The sequence below is a fragment of the Syzygium oleosum genome, unplaced genomic scaffold (genome assembly GCF_021117445.2).
Source record: "Syzygium oleosum isolate NSW1041296 unplaced genomic scaffold, Sole_v2.1 Sole_v2.01, whole genome shotgun sequence".
Taxonomy (NCBI): domain Eukaryota; kingdom Viridiplantae; phylum Streptophyta; class Magnoliopsida; order Myrtales; family Myrtaceae; genus Syzygium; species Syzygium oleosum.
Genome location: NW_026607485.1, coordinates 37,765,175 through 37,793,114, shown reverse-complemented (window position 1 = coordinate 37,793,114; position 27,940 = coordinate 37,765,175). Strand labels below are relative to the sequence as shown.

General features: G+C 38.7%; 2 protein-coding genes across 6 annotated transcripts; both read right to left on the bottom strand.

The window, feature by feature from the left end:
• Positions 1–8,211: 8,211 nt before the first annotated feature.
• LOC115680074 (glutathione gamma-glutamylcysteinyltransferase 1-like) lies at positions 8,212–16,503 on the bottom strand. Of its 3 annotated transcripts, none has more exons than XM_030603822.2 (9): positions 16,238–16,503; positions 15,666–15,822; positions 14,522–14,760; positions 12,391–12,554; positions 11,818–11,869; positions 9,858–10,085; positions 9,253–9,759; positions 8,738–8,791; positions 8,212–8,620 (listed from the first exon to the last, which is right to left on the bottom strand). In XM_030603822.2, the coding sequence occupies exons 1-9, from the start codon at positions 16,310–16,312 to the stop codon at positions 8,579–8,581; spliced, it is 1,518 nt and encodes a 505-aa protein (XP_030459682.1). In that variant the 5' UTR covers positions 16,313–16,503; the 3' UTR covers positions 8,212–8,578. The 3 variants fall into 3 exon arrangements, with proteins under 3 accessions (XP_030459682.1, XP_056170369.1, XP_056170374.1); XM_056314394.1 differs by having other exon boundaries at positions 8,212–8,610; XM_056314399.1 differs by having other exon boundaries at positions 8,212–8,791.
• A 2,605-nt stretch (positions 16,504–19,108) lies between these two features.
• On the bottom strand, positions 19,109–27,607 carry LOC115680054 (glutathione gamma-glutamylcysteinyltransferase 1-like). 3 transcript variants are annotated; one of them, XM_056319115.1, is made up of 9 exons: positions 27,467–27,607; positions 26,382–26,538; positions 25,312–25,550; positions 23,289–23,452; positions 22,753–22,804; positions 20,785–21,012; positions 20,171–20,677; positions 19,602–19,714; positions 19,109–19,532 (listed from the first exon to the last, which is right to left on the bottom strand). In XM_056319115.1, exons 1-8 carry the CDS (start codon positions 27,539–27,541, stop codon positions 19,628–19,630), a joined length of 1,509 nt encoding a protein of 502 aa, XP_056175090.1. In that variant the 5' UTR covers positions 27,542–27,607; the 3' UTR covers positions 19,109–19,532; positions 19,602–19,627. The 3 variants fall into 3 exon arrangements, with proteins under 3 accessions (XP_056175090.1, XP_056175100.1, XP_056175087.1); XM_056319125.1 differs by having other exon boundaries at positions 19,661–19,714; XM_056319112.1 differs by having other exon boundaries at positions 19,109–19,714.
• Between the last annotated feature and the right edge of the window lie 333 nt (positions 27,608–27,940).

The window sequence follows — 27,940 nt, the reverse complement described above, 5'->3', positions numbered from 1 at the left end:
GTTGAAGTATCTACTGAATATTTTGGACGATCTTTGGTGTCAACAGCACCAATCAATAACGTCACATCCACATGCAATGTGCTGAGAAGCTTTACCCAAATTCTGGCCAAAAACCACGACTTTACCAGTTGCGTTACACGACTGGAAGTGGACGGCGTGGAGTTGTCCAGGGGCAAAACCAATGAATATGATCACTCCCGGGCAGGTCGGAACTGACAATTGAAACCGAAATGACATAAACATGGGACGGAACGCAAGGTGACGTTTCTTTTATTTCTACCCCCGTAAGGTCGACAAAAACTTTTCTTTTTCTTCTCTTTTCCTTTTCAAAAGCTTGGGAAGTGACCCCAACATCCTTGGAATCTTACTATGTGAAGCCGTCCTTACTTCTCTTGATTTTTTAGCATAGACTTTGCCTAAATACGAGACTTCTAGATGCCTTGTATATGCACGTGTTCTCCATCTACCGGACGCAGCCCTCTCTATTTCTATATGCGCTTTACGTGATGTCTCGGTCATCTCATATATTGATTCACATCAATGAAGTTAGTTGTTTAATTTGTAAATAAAAAACATGCATCAACAGTTTCGATTTGTTGAGACACCAATGAGCACTCCGCGAGGAACAGATGATCTCCATATCCAAGGAAATAGTCCTAAACTTATTGTACGGATGCCAATTCAATTATAAATTTTTCAATTTTGCCAATTGAGTCATAAACCTTTGCAGGAAATTTCTGTGTAGTCTTTTTAGCCACTTTTCACTGGAAATCGCTAATGTGACGGTGTACCATGTAGGATGGCCGGAAATGACTGAACTGTCACGTCAGCTATTTCCGGCAATAATTGGCCGGACTACATTGGAATTTCTCACAAAGGTTTCAGACTCACTGTGCAAAATTGAAAAGTTTAGGATTGAACCGAATTGACATCCGTAGAATATGTTTAGGACTAAATTAACAACCGTACAATAACTTAAATTTGTTTAGGACTGAATTGGATTTGATTAACGTCCGTACAACAAGTTTATGACCGAATTGGACAATTTCCCCCCATATTCATATACTTAATAACTTAAATTTGTGAATCGGACTTTCTAGAATGACATTGGAGCAAAAGAAGGTGTTGAAATATATTCGGCATCGCTTAAATGTGAGGTTTAAATGAGCCCTTTATAGATAATATCTCCCTCTTTCTTGGACTAGAATCTCTTACATTGCGACTAATGTCCAATGTTGAAATTGGATGCCCATGGTAGAAATTAAGTGGGAAGAAACCAAAACTTGTTTTACAAATGGTACGGGGAGATTGACATTTGCATTAGAGAATATAGAAAATGGGCCACCATGCAGATTTTATCTACCACATGTCAATCATTTAAAATGGTTTTTGTAAAACTTTGGTATTCCTTTCATATACTATGGTGAAAAATGGACCGAATTTGTTTACGGAGTCGGACTGCGCCGCATGCGAGGTATAACTACTTATCACAACCGACCATATATATCACGAGAATGTTTCACATGAAATCAATCTCTCTCTCTCTCTCTCTCTCTCTCTCTCTCTCTCTCTCTCTCTCTCTCTCTCTCTCTCTCTTCTCTCTGTCCTTTGACTGTAGACATCGTTGCCATCGTTGCTGCGATGATTGGTCAAGGTCAGAGGGGTTAAAGGAGAATGGGGCCATGAGAGGAAAGTCATGATCACGTGATATTGCAGAAAGGTCGTGTTTTGGGCGTGTCCTGTTACGAGACATTGCCTCGCCTCGCCTCTTGGGTGGTCGCATTCATCAACGTTGCTCTCAGAGGGGTAGGCAGATTTATTGGATCTTCTGCTCTCAATCTTGCTTTGAATCAAAGAGCAAAGTCGCGAAGAAAATCGGAGTTGAAAAAGGCTTGTATGCGACTATATGAAAAATGGAGAATTACGGGCCCAACTATTAAGTGTCGCATAACAAGGCATCAATTTTCATCTTGGAGACTATGGATGAGTAGTTCCTGGTCTGGTCCGGTCCAACCCAAGAACCAGAAACCAGACCATGATGACCGGTTCCCAGTTGCTAGGATCAGGGACTGGACTGGCTAGTCTTGGGACCGTGGATCGGACCAGATTGTGAACCGGGAACCGATTGTTCCGTTCTTTCCTTTGTAGTTCTGATTTGATCCCATAAGGCCATGGAAAAAATTGGAAAAATATATATAATATATGAAAAAATTGAACAATCGGTTCCAATGGGACCAATATCAAATATTTTTCATATATATATATATATATATTAACTATTATATATATGAAAAAATTAGAAAAATATATTTATCGGTCCAGTCCGGTCGGTCCGGTTCCCACCGGGAACCAGACCGCCCGAAAATCGATTCCACTTTTAGGAACCGGGAACCGGACCAATAATCCTGAGAACCGGACCCAACCGGTCGGTTCGGTCCGGTCGCGGTTTGGGCGTTCCATCTTGCTCACTCCTATTGGAGACAATTTTGGTCTAAACTTTCAAAAGTTGCGAGGCATCGGCTTTTATCTGGGGGACAATTTCGGCCACCATTAAAATTTCCATCAAAATGTACATACATGGCGTTTGAGGTGGCAAACGAATGCTGACATGGCGAGGCAAGTGCCACGTCAGCAAACTTGGCTTCCATAAGTAGAAAAAACGTCACTGTTTTTCATATATGATGAAAACATCTTTCTCAACTAAATGGATGATAACTTGGAGTCGCGTGAAACCACATTGTTCCCACTAAACAAGCAGAACGTCGTCTTTCTGAACCAATTAATGGAGTCTCAAATATGAGAGAGAGAGAGAGAGAGAGAGAGAGAGAGAGAGAGAGAGAGAGAGAGAGAGAGAGAGAGAGAGAGAGAGAGAGAGAGAGAGAGAGAGAGAGAGAGATAGATAGGAATTGGGGCCGAGGGTAGGGTTCTTTATAAAATTAGATTAACGGTGGGAAATTAGAGAAAATTTGGTGAATGTGCTATGATTTTGGGAAGAACCTCGAGCCTTTATCCACATACCCTCCTCTTTCTCTGTCAATCTGATTTGAAGCCCTGATATTTGGTTCGAAAAGACCTCATCTTCATTTTATGTGGAAGATTAAGTCATTTTGATTGTTTATGGAAGCATTGTCTATTGACAAAACACTCGTTGTTGGTTATGTCAGTGTTCATTTGCCAGTTCAGATGTCAACACGTATATCTTGGCCAAAAATGTCCCTCGGATGAAAGTTAATGTGAAAGTTGATTCCTTCTAATATGACACTTTAAAGTGGAAAAGTTATCCAAAAAGTTCTAACCCTATTGAACGAATGCCAATTTAGTTCTAAATTTTTCAATTTAGTCTTAGACTTTGGCGTAAAATTCCAATGTAGTCATTCGGCCAATTTAGAACGACCGGCAATGACTGGACGGCTAAAATTGTCCAGATGGACTACATTGGCAAGTTTTCAAAAGGTTTATGACTAAATTAGCCAAATTGAAAGGTTTAGTGCTGAATTGGCACAATTGCAATATGTTTAGGAATGACTTCTTTTTTTTTTGTTGCTACATAGGTGTATATTAGAATTTTTTTTTCTTTATATACTTTGGACCTCCTAGGGTTGTTGCCATTGCTTGGAGCATTAGAGGATTTCTAGCTCAAGAACTAGAGGTCAACTGTTCGAATTCCACCAATTGCGAGCAAACTACTCTAGGTCATGGCTACATGCATAGATCTGCACAGATTAAAGGCCTAAACTTAACTGATTCATGGGGCTTACGAGATATTTCATGAGTCTCCAGATAACCAGGCCTCCACACCGTGCCTTTGGGTTATTGACAAATTTATTTACACTTTTACTTGGAAGAATTTCGGAGCTAACCTTATGATCTCTGTAGGCAGCCTTACTCAAATTTGACACCAGCTCAATAGCCCAAATATGGGTGAGGCCAAACATCCCTTCCGGATCCTCATATCATCGATTGCAGTTTGGCTCAAAATCGTCGCCAATACAATACTATCCACTCCAATGCCGAACAATGGTCATCTAGAATCTGTGAATACTATTTGCACCCATTTCTCAAGTTTCCGACTCATGGTCACATATGTTTAGCCGTTGCGATTCAACTAGGTTATGGCAGATCAAGTCGGATCGGACGTTGCCAATGGTAGGGTTGAGTGTTGGTTTTCTTTCCTTTCTTTATTTGGAAACCCGGGACAATATGATCGATTTTGACCCAAAAAAAAGATATAGTTAATACTTTAAAAAATGAAGTTGCATACCCAATAATTCACCAATCAATCCCCGGCCAACTGATCCTCCCAAATCTGGGGAACCCCAGGAGAAATAAGATTCATCGCCAGCACCTTAACGTGACTTCACACTCTCCAACTTTCACTGGGATTCTTGTCAATCATTATTAAAATTGAGAGATCATTAATTAGCTTAAATATGATGGCAAAGGTCACATCCATGATTTGTTTAGGACAATGCTTCCCATGTGATCACTATTAAAAGAGTTCATCTCCCTCAGTTTTTCACTTTTTTATATATAGTTTCGCGTTGGCGAACACAGAACCAAACAATGGCGATTATAACTTTTCATGTGAAATCATGTAAAGTCTCAATAATGTCTACTGGATCTTCCTGTGTTTGGGACACGCTTCCCATGATGGCATTATTAAAAGATAGTTCATCTCATGCGATCCTCATTTTTATGTAGAGTTTCGTGTTGGTGAACACAAAAGCAAATAACTGCGATTATACTTTTCAGACGAAATCATGTGAAGTCTCGATGGTATATGCTAAATCTTTCTCCAATATGTGAACTGAGATTATCAGTGTGACCATTCAATTGATTCATCATGCTACAAGTTGAATTCTTCTACTACTTAATTAATTAAGAGTGGCCATATCACAATATCATATGCCACAACTCCCAAATCTTTTGCTTGACTTGGACTAAGTGGATGGTGTTTTCTAAAGAGCATAATTATATGAGTTAATTTTCCTTCAAGCACTGTTCAAATGGTGGCTGTGGATTGGTGCATAATTAAATGCACTTCAAAAACTTTTTTCTACATATAAGTCAATAGTCTAATGAATTTCCGGCCATAAACCCAATAAATTAATCCAAATACTTAAGCACAAATCTATTGATTATGACATTTTCGATAGCCTTATTAACTTTTTGAGCGGAGGACCTGCCACGAACCCATGAATGATTTTTTCTTCAAAGTAAAATAATTGAACTTGCAAACTCTATTGTTAAAAAAAGACGAGAGATTCTATATCCAAATGATTGTGTGTCACTTTAGACTAGGACTAGCCATTTCACCCACTTTTTGCCCAAGAAAGTGCAGGTAACAAGACTCCCAAATCTTGACGGTCGGAACAAGTTCTTGTTGCGTGTGAAAAATGCCATGTTTTGCCCGCCGAAAATTTCATCCACTAGCTTATTACTTCTTGTCGTGTGGATTTGCCACGTCAGATTCGCCGAGTTTGCCGCATCGGACCACACGTAGGAAAGTTAACGTTCTCGTCGGACGGAATCCTGCCAAGCGACATAATTGGAGCACTGGTGCCACTTTAGGTTTCATGTGGGTCAAAAAAGAGTTTATGGTAAAAGTGTTCAAGTAGCATTGATTTAAGATTTTTCGCGACATTAATTCTTAAAATATGCTATCTATATGATTAGGCTATGTGAACTTGGTACGGGCTATCGAATCAAATGTCATTTCCCAAGTCTATAAAAATTTGTCATCGCACCCATTTCCGTACCATTGATCAAGTCTAGAACAATGATCAACTTTTTATGATATCTCCCGTAAAATTCAATGCTCCCAAAAATGCAACTACCATAATTGTAGCATTTGCAAAAAAGGAGAAATTTTCAATTCATCAAAGAATTATATCGAGAAACTGAAGAAGATAATTTCGATTCAGGACTATGTATTGAGATGTATATTGATATGAGAGTAAAACTCGAACTTTGTTTTGCTGGGGAGGGACTCAATGTTGAACTTATTGATGTGAAATGATAGTCGTAAGTACGTATGTGAATTCGACAGTTTAAACTTTTAGAAAAAAAACGGTTAGGTAAACGCACACCAAGAAATTCAAATCTTTTGACATGTTAGCTTCTACAAAAGACAATGCTGAACTACTCCTTGACTTGTACTTAACTAGTGTGATATGACGTTCCAAAATTATTTCACTACCGAAATTTGATTCTTGATGGGCTGTGGAAGCAGTCCAAGATAAATTACACGTGGACTCCATTAAAGTTTTCGAAAGATTGCGAAATCCACTAATTTGAATTCCGTAGGAGTGCAAGTTGTGCACCAGTCTTGATATTTTTGTCTCTATTTTTTTTAACGATTAAAAATAGAAAAAAATGTATAAAAAACTATAAACTATGTCTATTATAACACTTTTACCCTAATTTTTTCGTGACACTATAAACCCCAAACTTGTAACTGTGTGACACATTTACTTCAAACTTTTTTCTGTGATATAAAAACCACAAACTTGTACTCGTGTGACACATTTACCCTTAACGCTGCTAAAAATATTATGTGGCTATTTACATGGATTAAGGAAAGCAAACGGTGCTGATGTGATGCTCACGTGACAAAAATATGTCAATTCATTATATGTTTTTTCTTTTCTCGTTTACTTTTTCCTTCTTTTTTTTTTAACTTCCTCCTTCATTTTCTTCCTTGGTTTGGTGACAGTGAGGACAGTGACGATGGCCACGGTATGGATAACTGTGTGGTGCGAATTTAAGTTTGGGGTAAATGTGTCACATGGATACAAGTTGTCTACCCAAGTGAATTCTACTCGTTAAGCGTAGTGATTTCTTTTCTAATTTCTTCCTAAATATTGAACCTTTTTGCACGTGAGGGCATAATGGAATCATAACACTTCGAACATACCTTAAAAATCTCGGACAAAATAATTGAGTTCTCATATTGCCATATTGTTAGAGAGGAAGATCTACATAATTTCTATAGTGAAAGGACTTCTTTGCGACGAGTGATTCAAGCTAAAACCCATCATTCTTCTCAAAGCAACACTCTCCAACACTTGCTTTGTTAAAGTTTAGAAACGACATTTTACGTATTATTACTTGTTTAAGAAAAAAGTTTCAACAATCATCTTTGTCTCCTAAAGCCCCAGCAGAATGTCAGCTGGAAAGTTTTGTATGATATCTACAGGGAAAAATCTAAATATATGTCGTGGACCTGTTCTGCTTAGTAGGCCTATACATGTGTAGGGCAAGGAACACATGAACTTTTATAATTTCTTCTGCGAAAAGGGCATTGTTTGGCGGGAAGTGCAGTGCTGTTTTCGGTGCTGTTGAAATAGTTTACATCCGGCGGCAGCAAAATTTGACCAATCAACGTACGACCAATGAACGAATTCAAGTAAGGATGTGCCCAATGATAGATAGTCCCACAAGCTTTTGGAAGCATTAGGATTGCATGGATTTATCCGTGCTTTTTCTGCATTATTGTTTATGTTGGTGTTCATGATTATTTGTGCATGCTGAACTTTGAAGCAAGAAGACAAGTTGTACATGTTCAATTGAATTTGGAGAGCCTCCATGCAAGTTGGTCAGTTGGATTTGCAGGCCACGATTAGGATGAACGAAATCTCTCGGTTTCGATTGGTAGATTACGCATATTAAAGTCGCACGATTTTAATTTAGCTAAGTTTGCACATGGTATCCGCACATGGTATCCCACCGATCAGAGAGGTATACCCCCAACCAGTAATAGAGCCATTTTCAAGACATTTACAAGTTCGACCATTGCGATGGTAGGATGTCCATTATGCGAGGTTGGGTAATTTCCAAACCAATACGTGTTCATAACCGCTAATACACTTCGATTTACATGTTACTCTCAGTTGTAATTTTCTTTGATCCATTGGATAAATTCGAGCATAACTTGGTAACTCAATAACAAGTAATCCACTGAGTCGTTCAGCACATAAGTAATCTACCAATCACACAATTGCTAAAACATTCGAAGAATTATTATTCACTTTTTGGAAGCCTCTGATTATTACTAAAAGCAAAAGTTCTGGCAAAGCACAAGTTGAAGAAAACACGACATGATAAGCAGGAAGAAACAAGCTATAGCCTATTCTGTGAACATGAAGAAATTAAGAAAAAGCTATCACAGGTTTTCTTCCACCAAAAATTGCATTTGCAATGCCTTTCCCATACCTTAAACTGAAGCAACTCTCACATTTTAGCAAAAGAATATATAATGTCAAGCCTCGTACATAACCTTGTCAACACGCTAGGCGTGTTGACATATATCGACGGAAGAATTATATAAGAGCTAGCTAAGTGGAGTTACTGCATTTTATGCCTCAGATACATGCCCCGTTGAATACTTTAAATCTCCTTTTCCCTACAATAGTAGCGGCCTAATATTCCAGGGTTTTGACCTGACAAAAAACTTCGTAGCCTAAATTTTCACCTGTACAGCTTGTACGCCATCTGAAGCGACTTTCATCGCAATGTCACGATTAGGTTGTCTTACGACGAGGGAGACAACTCTGGAAAGTGGAAACTGCTTCCCTGCTTAACGTATTGAAGTGGTTCTTGCTTGATGCACTGCCCTTCCCTAAAACAGGGCAAAATTAGAAATGCCGTGCTTATCAGACTTAGAAATACATACACAATACTCATGCAACTCCCATAGGGAACCCTATGTGCAAGGGGTAGAGAGATCCTCGTCCACCTTGTTTTCTTGACACTTCTTCAAAAGGTAAAGCTGTCTCCGCAAGTGCAAAACCTGCCATATCAAGGCTGATTAGGACACTGCTAAAAAATCTTGCCAAAAGACATTGTTGAAAAATGTCTCTCAAGGGAAAAAAAACAACTTACTGGAGACCCCAAAATTTATATTCTTCAGTTAGTAGATTTGGCCTTTTTGACATTGATTAAATTCACACCATACTTAAACAGCATGACATTTCACTGAACAGTTCACCTTACTAAAGCATATGAAAATATCAACTAGCCGTATTTTGTATGATCTTCTAGCGCATCTCATCAGTTCAAGCCCTAGCCCACCCCTAACCCAAGAAAATAAACAAAGCAAGCAAGATAGAGGAGAAGAAAACATGAAGACGGGTCTTACTCATGAAGAAATATAAGGACATCTTCTCCCAAGGGCACTTTCCATTGGCGATAAACGATAGCGAAAACGGGCAATGGCATTACAGATAAGATTTCGAAAAGAGATATCAATACCTCTTCTTGAAGCATGGCGGGAAGATTACCCGTCGAAACAAGGCTCTGCACTTCCTCCAGAAGTTTCTCATCTTTGATACCGCACCAGGTTTCAGGTGGCAATGCCAACATAAGAGCAGTTAAGATATTACTTCCAGCTGGTTGAGTTCTAATACAGTTATTGGGATCAGGGGCACCACAACAGAGTTTCATCATAGATTGCGGGACCAGCATGTTGACCTTTTCCTCGTTTTTACCATTCACAATTGTTGCACTTAGCACAGTCACAGGTTTGTCACCACTGCCATTCACGCATTTAAGGCAAGTTTCACGACAGCAAGAGCAGCCTGAGGTGCCAGATCTTCCGCTTAATATTTCTGCGCCCTGGCAACAGACGCTGGCTGCGATTTCATGAAAATTTTTGTTGCCACCAAAAGCCAATACTCTTCTGCAGCATGAAGTGGAAGACAAAAAATTAACTATGTTCATGAAAAGACCAGTATCCTGAACTTGCTTTAACAGCTCTTCCTGCAAAAGAAAAAGAACCGACTCTCAGTCATTAGTACAACAAGAGTCCATTTCCAGCTCACGAAACAACAAAAGAAAATGAACACGCCGTACCATACCTTAATCGCAAGTCTTCCTTTTTCTTCTTCACTTATCCCTATACCGCCATCCTGTTCCCTCCTAACTTCAGCAACCCACTGGATAAATTTCCCGAAATCAGATGGGAGTGATGCACAAAGAATACTAAGAACGCCATCCATATCTTTCACATCCTCAGACTTCAACAGATGAGGAACATCATCCATCAAGTACTTTGCAACATTGACCCAACTTTCATGTTTGCAGCTCTGCATACATTTTAACATTAAATATTAAACTCACAAAGGCAGTAAAATGCATTCAAGACAAGGAACAAAAATCCAATTAATGGATGAGAGCAGAAGGAAAAGTAAATCTTGCGCTAGTCATTTAAACTACAAACGTGGGTATGCATAGCAGAAGGGGAACAAAAGAAATGCTGATTATATTTTCCCTTCGCTTAAACTAGCATTTCGTGGTCTTTTCCACTGACATTTTGTCCTCCTTGAATCTACAGTGACAAATCGTCCACAATTTCCCTACCCAGGACCTTCGCTAAAAAGGAAACTTTTACATCGAAGTAATATTTGCAATCTAGATTTCAGAGACTAATAATTTGCAGTGGATTAATAAATAAATACACATGCCAAAAGCCTAATAACTGTCATCTGCCAATGGGTGTGATGGCCATACAAGAACCGTGTCATTCACAGTACCAATAAAAGAGAAGTTACCAATAGAAACCCAAACCTAACATGAGATGGACACAATCAATTCCAATTTATACAACTTGACGTGCTCTAACTTCTTCCTATAAAAACCGATGTTTGATCACATTAACAAACATTCACACTATTTTAACAATGACAATAATATTGACACGAATTAACATTCATGATAACACAACATATATTGTCAGTCCTAAATCTTACTGGAACCAGAAAATAACTTGAGATCATGTCAGTTATATGATTGGCAGTTCACGGGCACAATTGATCACTACTAGAAAAAAAACACATAATCATGGATTTATGTAACTAATTATGAAGTCCATTAATTCTATCAAAGTTGAACTTTTCAAGTTTTTACATGCAACCTGCAAGTTTTAGGTGTACAATGCCATCTACCACTATCTATTTTTTCTCACTTTTTCAGTCTGCACAAACTAAGGCGTCCAAATACTATTGTTGAAGTTCAAGACAATGAAGTCATGGAAAAGTTTTTAAAAAAAGTAATCATTATGGTCGAAAAGCAGACGCAGATACATACACTTTCTAGAAGTTGAAACAAACAATCTTTCCAATTGGAGATGAGATGTATAAGCCATCTCTGGGAGTCCGAACACAAGGTACACTAAAATACAGAAAGACTGAGAGAGACTACTCTCTACTGCTTTCTCAAAATCATGTCCTCAAACACAAATATGGAAATTTCTGGTCGTATTTTTTTTTTATAGATGATCAAAACAATCCCATCCACTAAATCATCACTAAAATCTGAATCTGCACCTTTTTAGGCCCAGATTAATATAAAGTAATACCCCAAAGCTTATCAACAAAGTTCCACAAAAATAAGTAAATTATCTACTGCTAAAAGAGATTATGCCCATCAAAATTTGGTCTGTAGCAGCAGGGAGGAAAAAAATTGGATCCGGGACAACAGGATAAGTATATATTGCACCAGGGACTCTAATAACATATCAGCGACACGCAAGTCCGTGCTTATAGTATATCAAAGCCACCAAATTTACCAAGTTTGACTCCTTTATGCATATACCTCATGATAACATATTGAACTGTCTGGAACTGTAGTGAAGGCATCTATCATAGTAACTGCGGAAGTGGTGCTAAATATTTTCAAAATATGGGACTGAAAAAATATTTTGGGAAAAAAGAGAAACAAAGATATACACAACTTATGCAAATATAGCACATCTTGCACTACTGCACTAAATTTATTTAAAAACCACTGCGTTATAAATTAACATGACATTGCCCATACCAGGGTATAAAGCAGCCCGGGGTCTCTCTGTGGCTGGGATATAAGCATGAACCTGGGGGAAAATTCAATAATTGTATATCAGATGACAAACTTACAACATTAAAGGTGTATATTAGACATTTTCTTTGTCTTTGACATTTTGGAATTTAGTGTCTATATGATTTGCAGGTTAAGGAATATTAAGCTAGTCTTATACACTCTCTTGTCTAGATAACCTGTGCTAGAGCAGTTAACTCCCATTTGTAACTTGTCAAAGCAAAACTAGATGGGTTCTTTCAATATATTGAGAAAGATATCAATGATACTAAACCTAAATTGCAAGGATCTCACAAAAGTTCACTCAACTTCTAGTAAGCCATGAGATAGCATCAAGTATGCTACTTATTACTTTGTCCATTTATCTTTGTAGCATGTCATCTTAGAAACTAAGAGCTGTTAGGTCAATAAACACAAATGCATAGACACGCTCAAATACCCACAAGAACCCATGTTATATCAGTAATAACCCTCCGAAAAGACAGGTTCCACTCCACTGAACAAATTAGATTACAAAATGTCAAATTGTTCACATACCCCCTTCTGTGTCCAGTTGTCTCATCAAGAGTATCCATGGCTTCCCAGAGGAGAGTAAGTGGAACCCAATGAGGAGGATACTTGAAACGTGCAACATCCAATATCAGTACCATGTCACTTCCCGCATGATAACCGCCAATAGGTGAAAAATGGCCGGTTCCTGTCTGCAAACAAAGTTTTTTCAATGTTGAGTAGTCATCAACTTCTCCAAGAATCATAAAAAATAAAAAAATAAAAAAAATAAAATTTTCCAAGCATCATGTTCCCATTAAAATTGAGCATCAGCTGATGCGAAAAAAACAAAATCAAGATAACATTCCACATTAAATTGCAATTCAAGGTACATTTCCGGTGTAATAAATGCAATCCTCAGGATATACACTAGGATACTGAGTCTTTTTTGAATTTCTCAAATATTTTCTAACTCCTAAATTGTAAATGGGAGGCAACCCCTTGGTGCTTTTTAATACACTTACTCAAAAAACTACCCGGGATATCCACTATACAAACAGAAATTTATCAAAGAAGAGACTTGCACTTATGATGCGGCCTACCAGATATTTCTATTGACCAACTTTTGTAAATGCTAACACAAGTTACATGTCACCCTTCTATACCAGAACTCGATTTTTCTGTTCTATATTTGAGACTAGCTACATTGCCTCCAACGAAGAAATCAACTCCAGAAACTTCCAAAGTCTCTACTCAGCGTAGCCCCCCTCTGAAATGTTGCCAAGGACAAGTTTATTCCACCTGGGAGAGAACTATGTAACCCACAAGAGATCAAACAAGTTGATTGTAGAGAAAATAATGAAATTACTTTACAAAGTTCCACTGAAGATGGACATAATCTGAAAACTAGGAACAAGTCCTAAGAATCAGTGGGACTAGCTCACAGTCTTGAGGGACAAAGTGCATATACACTTAGTTAAATTAGCAATCGTAATTTTTATAATTGGAGATGCAAAAGATTTTAACGAGTTTCTAAATTCTACATGAAGTGAGGTCCTCAAGTCTCACCTTTCTTCTTGGATTAGGATGTCGGTGGAGTTTGTAATGATGGGGTTCTTTCTATTGGGAAGTTAGAAAAAGAATGACTGAATCCCGTTGAACTTTAAACAACTGTTGCTTTAGAATTGTGTGATGCTATTGTAATACCCCATTATGATTCTTAGGATCTTCAGCCACATCAAAAATCTTCAATCTTTACAAGTTACTATGTACAAGTTCCCTCTCAAAGCCCAATATTGATCACTACTCCAGACTATCTTCCTACATCAACCTAGCTAAGCAAAAGTTTGCCAAGAACCTAGTAGGCATTCCATTAAGCAGTATCACTGGTCCCCACTGCAGTCCCGCTTCAAGGGGAAACACCATCATTTAAGCCCAAGAACTCAAATTCGCCATCCGTCTCTTCCCCAAAAATTAGCATTGTAAAGCACAAGAAACAATCATCAAGGCATTCGACTATACATATATGAGCTCGTAAAACCTTAATTTTGGTGCACAAGACTGAGAGTCAGCGCTCCAATCACAGTTTCAAGACTAAAACGTAGCCCCTTATTTTAGCAATTGTTAAAGGCATGTTCAAAGCCTTGCACTTCCGGTATAGTAGCATACTATTCAGGGATGCAAATGCTTCATCACAAATGTTGATTCTTTGTCAAGTAAATGAGCTTTGTAATGGGTTCTGATTTCTTCTTGTGCGTGGGTTGGCATCCCCTTGGTGCCCTAACCACAGTCTCCGATTAAATCCCATTCCCCTAACCTTCGATTTTGACATGCTCATGATGACAAAGCATCCATAGCAATGTTCTGCTCTCTACAAAGATGAGTTCCCACTGATTTTCACTGTCTGAATTTAATCATTCAAAGGGATCAACGACCAATAATGGGGGGCAAAACTAGTTGTATCTACCCCATCTTCACCGAACCACCATATTCTTTGCCATAAAAGTACTTACATTAAGACTGTTCTCATCTTCATCACCCTCTTTATCTCTTAAGCCTTAGCTCACTCCTTAGACCTTGGAAGGAAAAGAATAAATCAATCAAACAATTCTCTTAAGAGATGCAATGCCCCCATCCCAACACACAGATCAGCACAATGGTTTTGTTTGTACATTCCTACCTGTTTGAAAGTGCCTCTGTGATATGATGAGACCACATGACAATGATCTGAAACAGAACATCTTTTAACAAACTGACGGAAGTGATCTATGGTGGTTTGACTAGTCCGAAATGCTTCAACTTCAGCTCCAGCACATTGAGCCAGACATACTACCTTCCCAAATGATATGCCCTCAGCTTTAACTTTTTCCAAAGGCTCACAACAGTCTAACATAGATTCATCGAACCATCTCCAAGGACCTGCAATATCAAGAACAATTTTATAATTATACAAATGCACACACACGCACACAAAACACTCGGCAGCTTATTATCTATATTTAGTTTCCAGATATTCGTTGAAAAAATCCTAAAAGGCTCAATCTTCTCAAAAAATGGGAAAAGAAAGGTTGAATCCTACATTGAATAGGTTGTGGTGATCCTACAATGCGTTTATCCCTTGCAATATGAAACACTCCAACAGTTTCTTCCTGCCATTTTGAACACTCATAAAAGTCCTAAACATTCTCTAGTGCACACGCCAACAAACCAAGCACCGTATAACTAAAAGCATGCGCCCTTATGCTGTCAAAGTAACGAACACATGGAAATGAACAGCTTTACATCTCCAAAATAAAAGGATATTAGGTTTGTACAGGAAAAATTATAAAATACTCAAAATTTAAAGGCCTAAGAAGAAAAAAAGATATTATGGAGATATATTCACATCAACTAATGCTCCAAGGAAGCTAACTCCAATCATGAAGCTACTAACAACCAACTTCTATACACAAGCTGAAATGTTAACTCTCAACATTCTATGCTACAAGACGGTACAGCCTCCATGAAGCACATTCCAGTAATGAGGAAACACATGTTAGAATCAAAGAATTTAACCACCGATCCCTCTCAAGACAAGGCCAAGAACATTGAGGAGATGTATATGTCGAACACATGCACTATTTAAGTCCATATACTCACTTCTCCTCGTTAACCCAATATTCCATTCGCATTTGCGCATCTGCATCTATTTTTGTCAATGTGCATATTTGCTTAACCAACTAATTGATCCTTCTCTTCTTAAAGAGAGCCTTTCTCTCGCACAGGCGAACGGAGTTAAAGAAAGATGTCGAATTGGAAAAGAAAAAAAAAAAAAAAAAGTTCACCTTTCCATTTCCTTCCGGGGTCGATGGCAAGGGCATTCAAGACCATTGAGAGGCTAGCCAATCCACAATACGCAGGCTCCGATTGCGTTTGAAAGTAAGAGATCAACTTATAAAATCCTTCCATCGTCCCAGCTTGGATGGCGTCGATGAAGAGCTTCTGTTCACGGCAAGATGCGCGGGTCGAAACCAGATCATTGACAGAGAACAGAAAATACCAAAAGGACAGTAACCATTCCTATTCTGAGGATCCTTCAAAACCATTCCCCATAATTCTTTCCCCCCTTTTTATAAAATCTCATACTATTTCAGAAAGTCCTTTCATTTCTTCACAATTGGCAATGCTTCTCCACACCACTCGATCATCTCGCACGAAGCACGCGAACGCGACCCCACGCAGCTAAAGCAGTCAAAATTGCAACAGAAACTCGATCGGAGTAACCTCTAAAGCTCCAACCGGAGCCACTTAAAAAACAAACGCAACACCGCAGCAAAACATTCGAAAACCCACACGGGCACAGCCGGAAGCACAACCGAACAGGGGTCGGAATCGCGAGACGAAGTAAAGGAAGTACCTTCCCTTCGCTGGAAGCGAAATCGATGGCGGGAGGAGAAGGGAGGAGGCGCCTGTACAGGCCCGCCATCGCCATTCCCCGGCTTCCCCTCCTCCTCCGTCCTCCGAGCGATCTCCGGCTCGGGCTCTCGCCGGACCGAAAGACGAGACGGAATTCAGATTCCGACGCCGGAGAGGGGGAGAGAGGAGATTCCGGCGAGACGAAGGAGACGATCGCTTCGACTTCCGTGGGAGGGAGGGATCGGAGATTGTACGGAGAATTTCTTCGCTTTTACTGCAGGAAGTTTCTGCGTTCGGCTATTCATCTTGGAATGATTTATTACAAAACTCCCCCCCGTAACTTTGCGGATTTTTCGCATTCGCCCCCAAACTTTTCACATATTTACACATGCCCCTACAACTTTGATTTTTTCTTCTTTTTTTTTTCTTTTCTTTCACGGTGGTTATTAATTAATGTGTGTAATGCAGCCTGACTTTTAAGGGAGAAGATGTATTTTCATCTCCTCTTCTTCTTTTTAGAGAATCTCTCCCAGTTTCTGTAAGAGTGAGAAACTAAAAATAAACGAAGGAAAAAAAAAATTTCTAATCTATCCCAATTTTTTAAAATTTTTCCCGAAATTTTTAATCCTTTTTATTTTCTTCTCGTTTCCTTCTTCATCTTCTTTTTCACTGTGGCCGGCATCGCCGGAGCTTGCCGGTCACTAGGCAAAGGCTGCGAAGCCCTCGCCAACAATTGACGAGGGTCACAACCCTTGCCCAGATCTGGGAACGACCTCACACAAGCCAGCATCCTTCCTAGGCGACACACCCATTGAAGCACCAAGCCTTTGCACCGCCACAATAGACCTCGAAACCGCCCCTTGAAGAAGAATTCCCCCATGAGGACGTCTAACTTGACAAAACCCTTAGTCCCTACGCCTATGAGGAATCCTTTATACTTCGTGACATCGAGGAGCACCAAGGCCTCGCCAGCCGCCGGTGAAAAGCCGCCATGACCTCACCCATATTTGGGCAAGGTCAGGCGAGGGCTGCGAGCGAGGCTGCCTTTGCCCACGGCAAGCTAGGCCATGGCGAGGTTGGCCTTGGCTGCCTGCACCTCACCCATATTTGGGCAAGGTCAGGCGAGGGCCGCGATCCTCACCGGCGGGCAGTGAGGGCTTCGCGGCCCTCGCCTAGTGGCGAGTGAGCTCCAACTACCCTTGCTGGCCACAACGGAAAAAAAAAAGAAAAAAAGAAAAAGAGAAGAAATGAAAAGAAAAAAAATTAAAATTTCAGAAAAATTCAAAACTATTAAAAAATTTGTCAACGTCGACGCCAACCATGTCACATAGAATAGCCAGAGTCCACATCTGAAATTTTCAATCTAAATTGACCGGATGGACTCATTGGTACCAATGTAAAAAGGTTTAGGACTAAATTAGTCTAATAAAAATGTTTAAGATTGAATTGATACGAATGCAATAGATTTAAATTTTTTTTTGTACTTTTCTTACTTTTTTTTATCAACTAGTTTTGCATTATGCACACTTATTTGAAGCAATTACCAGTGTTTTTTTTTGGTTTTTTAATAGGGAAAACACCACCAAAAATCCCAAACTATGCCATTTGTGACAAATTTACCCTGAACTTTTTTTTTGTGACACGAAAAACCCAAAACTATGCTACTTGTGACACATTTACCCCCAATACTTTTGCCCAATGGCATTTTCGTCTTTTTTCTTTTTTTGTTTTTTTTTTCCTTTTTTTTCTTTCTTCTCTTCTCCCTCCGCCGACCATGGCGAAGCGAAGTCGGCAAGGGCGGCCCTCACTTGGGCGGGCAAGGGTAGCCCTCGCCCGACACTGGCGAGGGTCGCCCTTGACCAAACCCAATGCCAGCGAGGGCCGCCCTAGCTAGCTTCCCTCCGCCATGGCCGGCGAAGGGAAGAGAGAAGAAAACGAAAAAAAAAATAAAAAAGGAAAAAGACGAAAATGCCCTTGTAAAAAGTATTGTGGGGTAAATGTGTCACGAGTGACATAGTTTGGGGTTTTTCGTATTGCAAAAAAAAAATTCAGGGTAAATTTGTTATAGGTGGCATAGTTTGGGATTTTTGGTGGTATTTTCTCTTTTTAATATTACCAACTTCATTATTTTCTTTAAAAAAATACTCTTCATAAAAAATATTCTCTTAAGTTTAACAACTTTAATTTATTTTTCTTGTTAACTCCTTAAATTGACCACTACTAGATAATTTCTTAATGGAAACCTCTGATTGGATCCATGGAGACTGAATTCTGGGTGATTTCTCCCATCTTCATCTGCCCCTTTCGGATTTTCTTTTTTTTCTTCTCTAAAGCACCACATTGTCATAGAGTAAAAGCAAAAGCTCTAGGATGAATATCATGAAAAACTCCAAATTAATACATTTGCGATAAATTTACTCTCTATTAATTTTTGTTAAATTTTACCGTCAAATTATTAAGTTAAGTGCCACATAGCGATTAACAAATTTATCGGTATGAGATTTTACCCTAGGTGCACAAGTTTGTGATTTTTTTTTTGTACTAATCCAATTTAATGAATGGTATATTTGTCACAAATGTACAGGTTTTGAATTTTTTATGGTAAAAAAATTAATTTTGGATAAATTTATCACAAGTGTATTAGTTTGAGATTTTTGATGATCAAAAAATAAATTTGGAGTAACAGGTGTACCAGTTTAGAATTTTTTGTGGTATTAACCAAAGTTTTGGCAAAGCACAAGTTGAACAAATCATACTATTAACAGCCGCGGTAACCATGACATGTTAAGCAGGAAAAAGCAAGCTAGCCTATTTCTGAACAAGTTAAAAAAGATAAAGAGAAAAGCTAGCACTGGTTCTATTCCACAAAAGGTTTACCTTGGCAATGCTCTTCCCACACCTTGTACTGAAGCAGATTTCACTTTTTAGCAAAAGAATATATAATTCAAAGTCTCAATACATTCCCATGTCAAAACAGACCGTGTTAATATATATCAACAGGAGAATTCCATCAGAGCTAGTTGAATGGAGTTACTGCATTGTATGACTCGGCAACATGCCTTGACGTACACTTCTAAATCTTCTTTTGCCAACATTAGTATTGGCCTCAAATTCCAGGATGTGACCTGCAAAAATATTTTGTGGTCTAAAGCGAAATTTACTCCTATACAGCTTGTATGCTGTCTGCGCGACTTCCATCGTACTGTCACAATTAGGTTCTTACTTTGAGAAGACAACTCCGGAAGTGGAAACTGCTTCCCTGCTTAACATACTGTAAGTGGTTCTTGCTTGATGCACTGTCCTTCCAAAAACAAAGGGCAAAATTAGAACTGCCGAGAGGATCAAACAGACTTCAAAATACATACGCAACACTCATCCAACTCTGAGAGGCCTAAGTGCGAGGGGCAGAGAGATCCTCGTCCACCTTGTTCTCTTGACGCTTGTTCAGAAGATAAAGCTGTCTCCGCAAGTGCAAAACCTGCCATGTCAAGGTTGATTAGGACACTACTCTAAAATCTCGCCAGAAAACTATCGATAAGTGTTTCTGTCATAAAAGGAAAAAACTTGCTGGAGACCCCAAAAATGAATATTCTAAAAGAAATGGCCCTTTTGACATTGATTAAATTCACACCATACTTTGCCAGCATGACATTTCACCAAACAGTTATCTTTACTAAAGCATATGAAATTATCAACTAGCAAAATTGAGAGTAAATAATGATTTGAGACATTAAATCAGTTCAAGCCTAGCCCACGCTAACCCAAGAAGATAAAAAGCAAGCGAAATAGAGGAGAAAAAAGCGTGAAGATGAGTCTTATTCATGACGAAATGACGTGGAGCTCTTCTTCAAAAGACACTCACCATTGGCAATAAAACAAAAGCAGAAAGGGCAATGAAATTGCAGATAACATTTCTGAAATAAGATATCAATACCTCTTCTTGAAGCATGGCAGGAAGATTATCCTTGGAAACAAGGCTCTGTACTTCCTCCAGAAGTTTCTCATCTTTAATACCACACCAGGTTTGAGGTGGCAACATCAACAGAAGTAAAGTTAAGATATCACTTCCAACAGGTTGAGTGCTGATACAGTGATTGGGATCAGGGGCACCACAACAGAGTTCCATCAGAGATTGCGGGACCAGCATGTCGACCTTTTCCTCGTTTTTACCATTCACAATTGTTGCACTTAGCACCATCACAGTTTTGTGACCATCGGCATTCACGAATTCAAAACAAGTTTCACGACAGCAAGAGCAGCTTGAGGTGCCAGATTTTCCGCTTAAAATTTCTGCCCCCTGGCAACAAACGCTGGCTGCGATTTCATGAAGATTTTCATTGCCACCGAAAGCCGGTACTCTTCTGCAGCATGAAGTTGATGACAAAAAATTAACTATGTGCTTGAAAAAACCAGTATCCTGAACTTGCTTTAACAGCTCTTCCTGCAAAAGAAAAAGAACAGACCTCTCAGTCAGTGTCTAATTAGATGAACAAGAGTCCATTTCAAGCTCACATAACAACAAAAGGACATGAACATGCCGCACCATACCCTGATCGCAAGTCTTCGTTTCTCTTCTTCGCTTATCCCTATACCACCATCTCGTTCCCTCCGAACTTCAGCAATCCACTGGATAAATTTCCCAAAATCAGACGGGAGTGATGCCAAAAGAATACTGAGAATGCCATTGATATCTTTCACATCCTTGGACTTTAACAGATGAGGAACATCATCCATTAAGTACTTTGCAACACCAACCCAACTTTCATGTTTGCAGCTCTGCATACATTTTAACATTAAATGTTAAACTTACAAAAGCAGTAAAATGCATTAAAGACAAGGAACAAAAATTCCAATTAGCAGATGAGAGCAGAAAGGCACAGTATATCTTGCGCCAGTCGTTTACATTACAAATGAGGGTGTGCATAGCACAAGGGGAACAAAAAAAATGCCGATTATATTTTCCCTTCGTCTAAACTAGCACTTCCTGGTCTGTTCCCTTGACCTTTTGTCTACCTTGAATCTCAGTGACAAATCATCCACAATGTCCCCAGCCAGGACCTTCACTAAAAAGGAAACTTTTACATTTAAGTAATATCCACAGTCTATAGTTCAGGGACTAATAATTTGCAGGGAGAAACAAATAAATACCAACAACATGCCACAAGAGCCTAATAACCATCATCCAACAATGTGTGTGATGGGTCATACAAGAACCTGAGTCATTCACAACGTGAATAAAAGAGAAGTTACCATTAGAAACTCAAACCTAAAATGATATGAAGACAATCAATCTTAATTAACACAACTTGACCCATTTTAACTCTTTCTTATAAAACCCAATGTTTCATCACATTGACGAAAATTAGTACTATTTTAACAATATCAATGATATTGACATGAATTAACATTCATGATAACACAAAATAATTGTCAGTCTTAAATCTTACTGGAACCAGAAAATAACTTGAGATCATGTCAGTATGATTGGCAGTTACAGGTGCATTTGATCACTACAAGAAAATAAAATACATAATTACGGATTAATGTAACTAACTATGACGTCCATTAACTCTGTCAAAGTCAAACTTTTCAAGTCTTTACAGGCAACCTGCAAGTTTTAGGTCTACAATGCCATTTATCATGCTATTTTTACTCATTTGTCAAGTCTGCACAAACTAGGATATCCAATACTAATATTGACATTCAAGAAAATGAAGTCACGTAGAATTATTGAAAACAAAGATCATTGTTTCGGTCAAAGAGCAGATGTGCATACATACACTTTCTAGAAGTTGAAGAAAACAATCCCTCCAATCGGAGATGAGATATGTATAAGCTGTCTCTCCAAATCCGAAGACATGGTACACTAAAATACACAAAGACTGAAAGAGAGACTACTCTGTACTGTTTTCTGAAAATCAAGTCCTCAAACACAAAGGAAAATATGGAAAATTCGGATCGTATCATGTTATAGATAATTTAAATACCATCAACTAAATTGACTAAAATCTGAAGCAGCCCTTTATTATCACGAAATTAATATAAAGTAATACTCCGAAGCTTATCAACAAAGTTTAACGAAAAATGAAGTAAACTATCTACTGCTAAAAGAGATTATGCCCAGCAAGATTTAGTCTGTAGCAGCAGGGAGGAAAGAAATTGGATTGGGGACAACAGAATAAATACAGTTCTCAACAACAGGACTCTGATGACACTTCAGTGACACACAAGTCAGTGCTTATAGTATATCAAAGCCACCAAATTTACCATGTTTGGCTCCTCTACACATATACCTTAAATTAACATATTGAGCTGTTTGGTATTGTAATGAAGGCATCTATCACAGAAACTGCTGAAATAGTGCTAAAAATTTTCAAAAATGGGACTGAAAAAATCAATTTGGAAAAAAGCGAAATGAAGATAAACACAAGTTATGCTATTATAGCACACCTTGCACTAACGGCACTACATTTATTGATTAACAATGCTTATAAATTAACATGACATGGCCCATACCAGGGTATAAAGCAGCCCAGGGTCTCTCTTTGGCCTGGATATAAGCATGAACCTGGAAAATTCAATAATTATATTTCAGATGACAAACTTACTAGGTTAAAGGTGTATATTATACATATCCTTAGTCTATGACATTCTGGAATTTAGTGTCTATATGATTTGCAGGTTAAGGAATATTAAGCCAGTTTTATACTCTCCATTTCTAACTTGTAAAAGCAAAACTAGTTTGGTTCTTTCAAGTTATTGAGGAACATATAAGCGACACTAAACCTAAATTGCAAGGATCTCACAAAAGTTCCCTCAACTTCTAATAGGACACGAAATAGCATCAGGTATGCTAATTATTTATTTACTATTTCAATGTATCTTTGCAGCGTGACATCTTGGAAACTAAGAGTGTCTCGGTTAACAGGCACAAATGCATAGACATGCTCAAATACCCACAAAACCCATGTTATATTGGTAATTACCCTCCGAGGAGACAAGTTCCGCTACTCTGAACAAAGTAGATTACATAATGTCAATTCTTCACATACCCTCTTTTTTCTCCAGTTGTCTTGTCAACAGTATCCATGGCTTCCCAGAGGAGAGTAAGTGGAACCCAATGAGGAGGATACTTGAAACGCGCAACATCCAATATCAGTACCATGTCACTTCCCGCATGATAACCACCAATAGGTGAAAAATGGCCAGTTCCTGTCTGCAAAGAAAGTCTTTTCAATTTTATGCTGTCATCAACTTAAGCATCATCCTCCCATTAAAAATTGAGCATCAGCCGATGTGACAGACAACAATCAAGATAACATCCCTCATTAAACCACAGTTCAAGGTACATTTCCCATATAATAAATACAATGCTCAGGATATGCACTTGGAAACTAATCAAAGAAGAGATTTGCACTTAAGATGTGGCCTACAAGATATTTCTGATGACCAGTTCCTGTAAATGCTGACATAAGTTACTTATCTCACCCTTCTATACCAGAGCTCGAGTTTTCTGTTCTATATTTGACACTAGCTATAATGCCTCCAATGTAGAAATCAACTCCAGAAACTTCCAAAGTCTCTATTCAGTTCAAACCTCTCTGCATTGTTGCCAAGGACAAGTTTTTCCACCTGGGAGAAAACTATGTAACTCACAAGATATGAAACAAATTGATGGTAGACAAAATAATTACTTCACAAAGTTTTGCTGAAGATGGACAGCTCCATTCATCCATCACTAATCTGAAAATCCTAATAGGAATAAGATTCTTCTCCTCTTTTTTTTTTTGGATAAGTGATAAACTAGGAACAAGTCCGAAGGAGTCAGTGAGACTTGTTCACAGTCTTGAGAGACAAAGTCCATATAGACTCCTAGCAATCATTATTTTTAGGATTAGAGATGCCAAGGATTTTAATAAGTTTATTAATTCTACATGAAGTGGGTTTCTCAAGTTTCACATTTCTTCTTGAAGTAGGATATTAGTGGAGTTTAATAAGATGATGTTCTTCAGATTGGGAAGTTAGAAATAGAATGACTGAAATTTTACTTTAAACAATTGTTGCTCTAGAACTATGTGATGCTATTCTAGTTTTTAGTTTAATGCTTAAGAATACCCCATTATTATTCTTAGGAGCTTCAGCCACGCCAAAGATCTTCAATCCTTACGAGTTACTATCTACAAGTTCCCTCTCAATGCATAATCCAAATTTAGCTCACTATTCCAGACTATCTTCCTACATCAACCCAGCTAAGCAAGAGCTTGCTAAAAACCTGGTAGACATTCCCTGAGGAAATATCAGTTATCTCCAATGCCATCCCACTTCAAGAGGAAACACCCTCATTAAGCCCAACAACTCAAATTAACCATTTAGCTCTTCTCCAACATTAGTATTGTAGCCCTATTAAAGCACAAGAAACAATCATCAAAGCATCCGGCTATACGTACATGAGCTAGTAAAATCTTGTTTGCACAAGACTTGGAATTATTGAAAGCTAAAAAATAGCCCCTAGTTCCAGTAATTATTGAAAGTAAGTTCAAAGCCTTACAGTTCCAGTATAGTAGCATGCTATTTAGGGATGTAAATGCTTCATCACCAATTTTGATTCTTTGTCATATAAATGAGCTTTGTTATGGGTTCCAACATCTTGTACATGGGTTGACATTCCCTTGGTGCCCTAACCTCAGTCTCCAATTAAATCCCATTCACCTAATTTTTGATTTGCACATGCTCAAAATGACCAAGCATCCATAGCAATGTTCTGCTCTCTACAAAGATGCATTCCCACTGATCTTCATTGTCTGAATTTAATCATTCAAATGGATCAACAACCAATAATGGTGGCAAAACTAGTTGTATCCGCCCCATCTTCACCGAACCACCATATTCCTTGCCATAAAAAGTACTTACGTTGAGAGTTTTCTCATCTTCATCACCCTCTTAACTCTTAAGCCTTAGCTCACTCCTTACGCCTTAGAAGGCAAAGAATTAATAATCAACCAATTTTCTTAAGAGATGCAATGCCCCCATCCCAACACACAAATGAGCACAATGTTTTTGTTCCGATATTCCTACCTGTTTAAAAGCACCTCTGTGATATGATGAGACCACGTGACAATTATCTGAAACAGAACATCTTTTAACAAACTGACGGAAGTGATCTACAGTGGTTTGACTAGTCCGAAATGCTTCAACTTCAGCTCCAGCACATTGACCCAGACATACTAGTTTCCCAAACGATATGCCTTCAGCTTTAACTTTTTCCAGAGGCTCACAACAGTCTAACATAGACTCATCAAACCATCTCCAAGGACCTGCAATTTGAAGAACAATTTTATATTATACAAATGCACACGCATACGCAAAACACTCAGCTGATATTTGCTGTAAGAATCCCAAAATGCTCGATCTTCTCAAAAAATGGGAAAAGAAAGGTTGGATCCCACAAGGCTTTTATCTCTTGAAACAAGAAACTTTCGAATGGTTTCTTCCTCCCATTTTGAACATTCATATAAGTCCTAAACATTCTCTAGTCCATGCACCAACAAACCAAGCACCGCATAACCAAAAGCACGCGTCTTTAGCCAGTCAAAGAAACAAAGGCATGCAAATGAACAGCTTTACATCTCTAATAAATGGCAATTGCTTGCACGGGAAAATTATCTAATTCTCAAATTTTTCAAACCTAAGAAGAAAAAGATATTATGGAGACATATTCACAACAACTAACGCTCCAAGGAAGCTAACTCCATTCATGACGCTACTAACAACTAACTTCAGACGCAAGCTGAGATGTTAACTCTCAACTTTCCATGCTACAAGACAGTACAGCCTCCATTAAGTACATTTTAGTAATAAGGAAATACAAGTTAGAATCGAAAAGAATCATGGGGTATGTTGATCACCGATCCCAAGACTAGGCCAAGAACTTTAAAAAGATGTATATGTTGAACATGAACACTATCTAAGTCCATACAATCAATTCTCCTCGTTAACCCAATACATTCGCATTTTACACCTCCTTTTGTCAACGTGCATTATATGCTTAACTAACTTAGCGTTCCGTTCTTCTTAAGGAGAGCCACTCTCTTGCAAATGCAAAGCGAACAGAGTTCAAAACAATGTCGAACGGTAAAAAGGTCCACCTTTCCATTTCCTTCCAGGGTCGATGGCAAGGGCATTCAGGACCATTGAGAGGCTAGCCAATCCACAATATGCAGGCTCTGATTGCGTTTGAAAGTAAGAGATCAACTTATAAAATCCTTCCATCGTCCCAGCTTGGATGGCTTCAACGAAGAGCTTCTGTCGATGGCAAAACATGCAAGTTGAGACCATTTCATTATTGACTATTCACGAGAACAGAAATATGAAAGCATAGCAATAGCATCCTCTAAGCATGTCCCAAGAATGATTCAAAGTCATGAGTCATCTTTCTATTCCTTTTAAAAGCCCATCTTATTTCAGAAAGTCCTCCAATTTCTTCATTCGCCAGTCGAAGTGAGCAACGTTTTCAAACAGCCGGTGATGCTTTCTCTACAAGACTCAATCATCTCACACAACGGGCCTGACCCACAAAACTAAAACAGTCATATGGCGCATAATCTCGATCGGATCAACTCCCGTCTACAAACTTCAGGGCTAGAATTCTAACAGAGACCAAAACAACATGATGCAGCGACACATGAAACTTGGGCATAGTCAAAGCATTGATTGCTAGCATCGTTAAGAACCGAACCAGTCAAAATGCGGAATGTAGAAGAAGTGCCTTTCCTTCATTGGAGGCAAAACACGCGAATTGAAACCGTTTCGTTCATCAACTATTCACGAGAACAGCAAAATGAAAGTATAGCATCCTCTAAGCATGTTCCGAGAATGATTCATAGTCATGAGTCATCTTTCTATTCGTGTTAAAAGCCCGTCTTATTTCAGAAAGTCCTCCAATTTCTTCATGCGCCAGTCGAAGTGAGCAATGTTTTCAAACAGCCGGTGATGCTTTCTCTACGAGAATCAATCATCTCACACAAAGGGCCTGACCCATAAAACTAAAACAGTCATATGGCACATAATCTCGATCGGATCAACTCCCGTCTACAAACTTCAGGGCTAGAACTCTAACAGAGGCCAAAACAACATGATGCAGCGACACATGAAACTTGGGCATAGTCGAAGCACTGATCACCGGCATCGTTAAGAACCGAACCAGTCAAAATGCGGAATGAAGAGGAAGTACCTTCCCTTCATCGGAGGCGAAATCGGTCGCCGGAGGAGAAGGGAGGACTCGCCGGTAAAGACCCGCCGTCGCCATTTCCCCGCTTCGCTTCCCCTTCTCTCTGTCTCGGCGACGTCAGTTTGACTGACTTTTGTGGGAGTTTCGGACAAGGAGAGAAAGCCACACGAAAAACCTCAAACTGCATTTCCATTAGAAATTTACCTAAAATTAATTTTTTTATCACCAAAAACTCTAATTAATACACCTCTTACAAATTTATCTCAAATTAATTTTTTGACCAATAATAACCCCAAGCTAGTATATTTATGAAAAATTTACCTCCGTTATTTTTTGTTAAATTAAACTGGTGCGCCTATAATAAAATTTAATGATAAAATTTAACGGAGGTAAATTTGTCATAGATATACTAATTTAGAATTTTTGTGGTAAAAAATTAGTTTGGGATATATTTATCACATATGTTTCTGTTTGGGA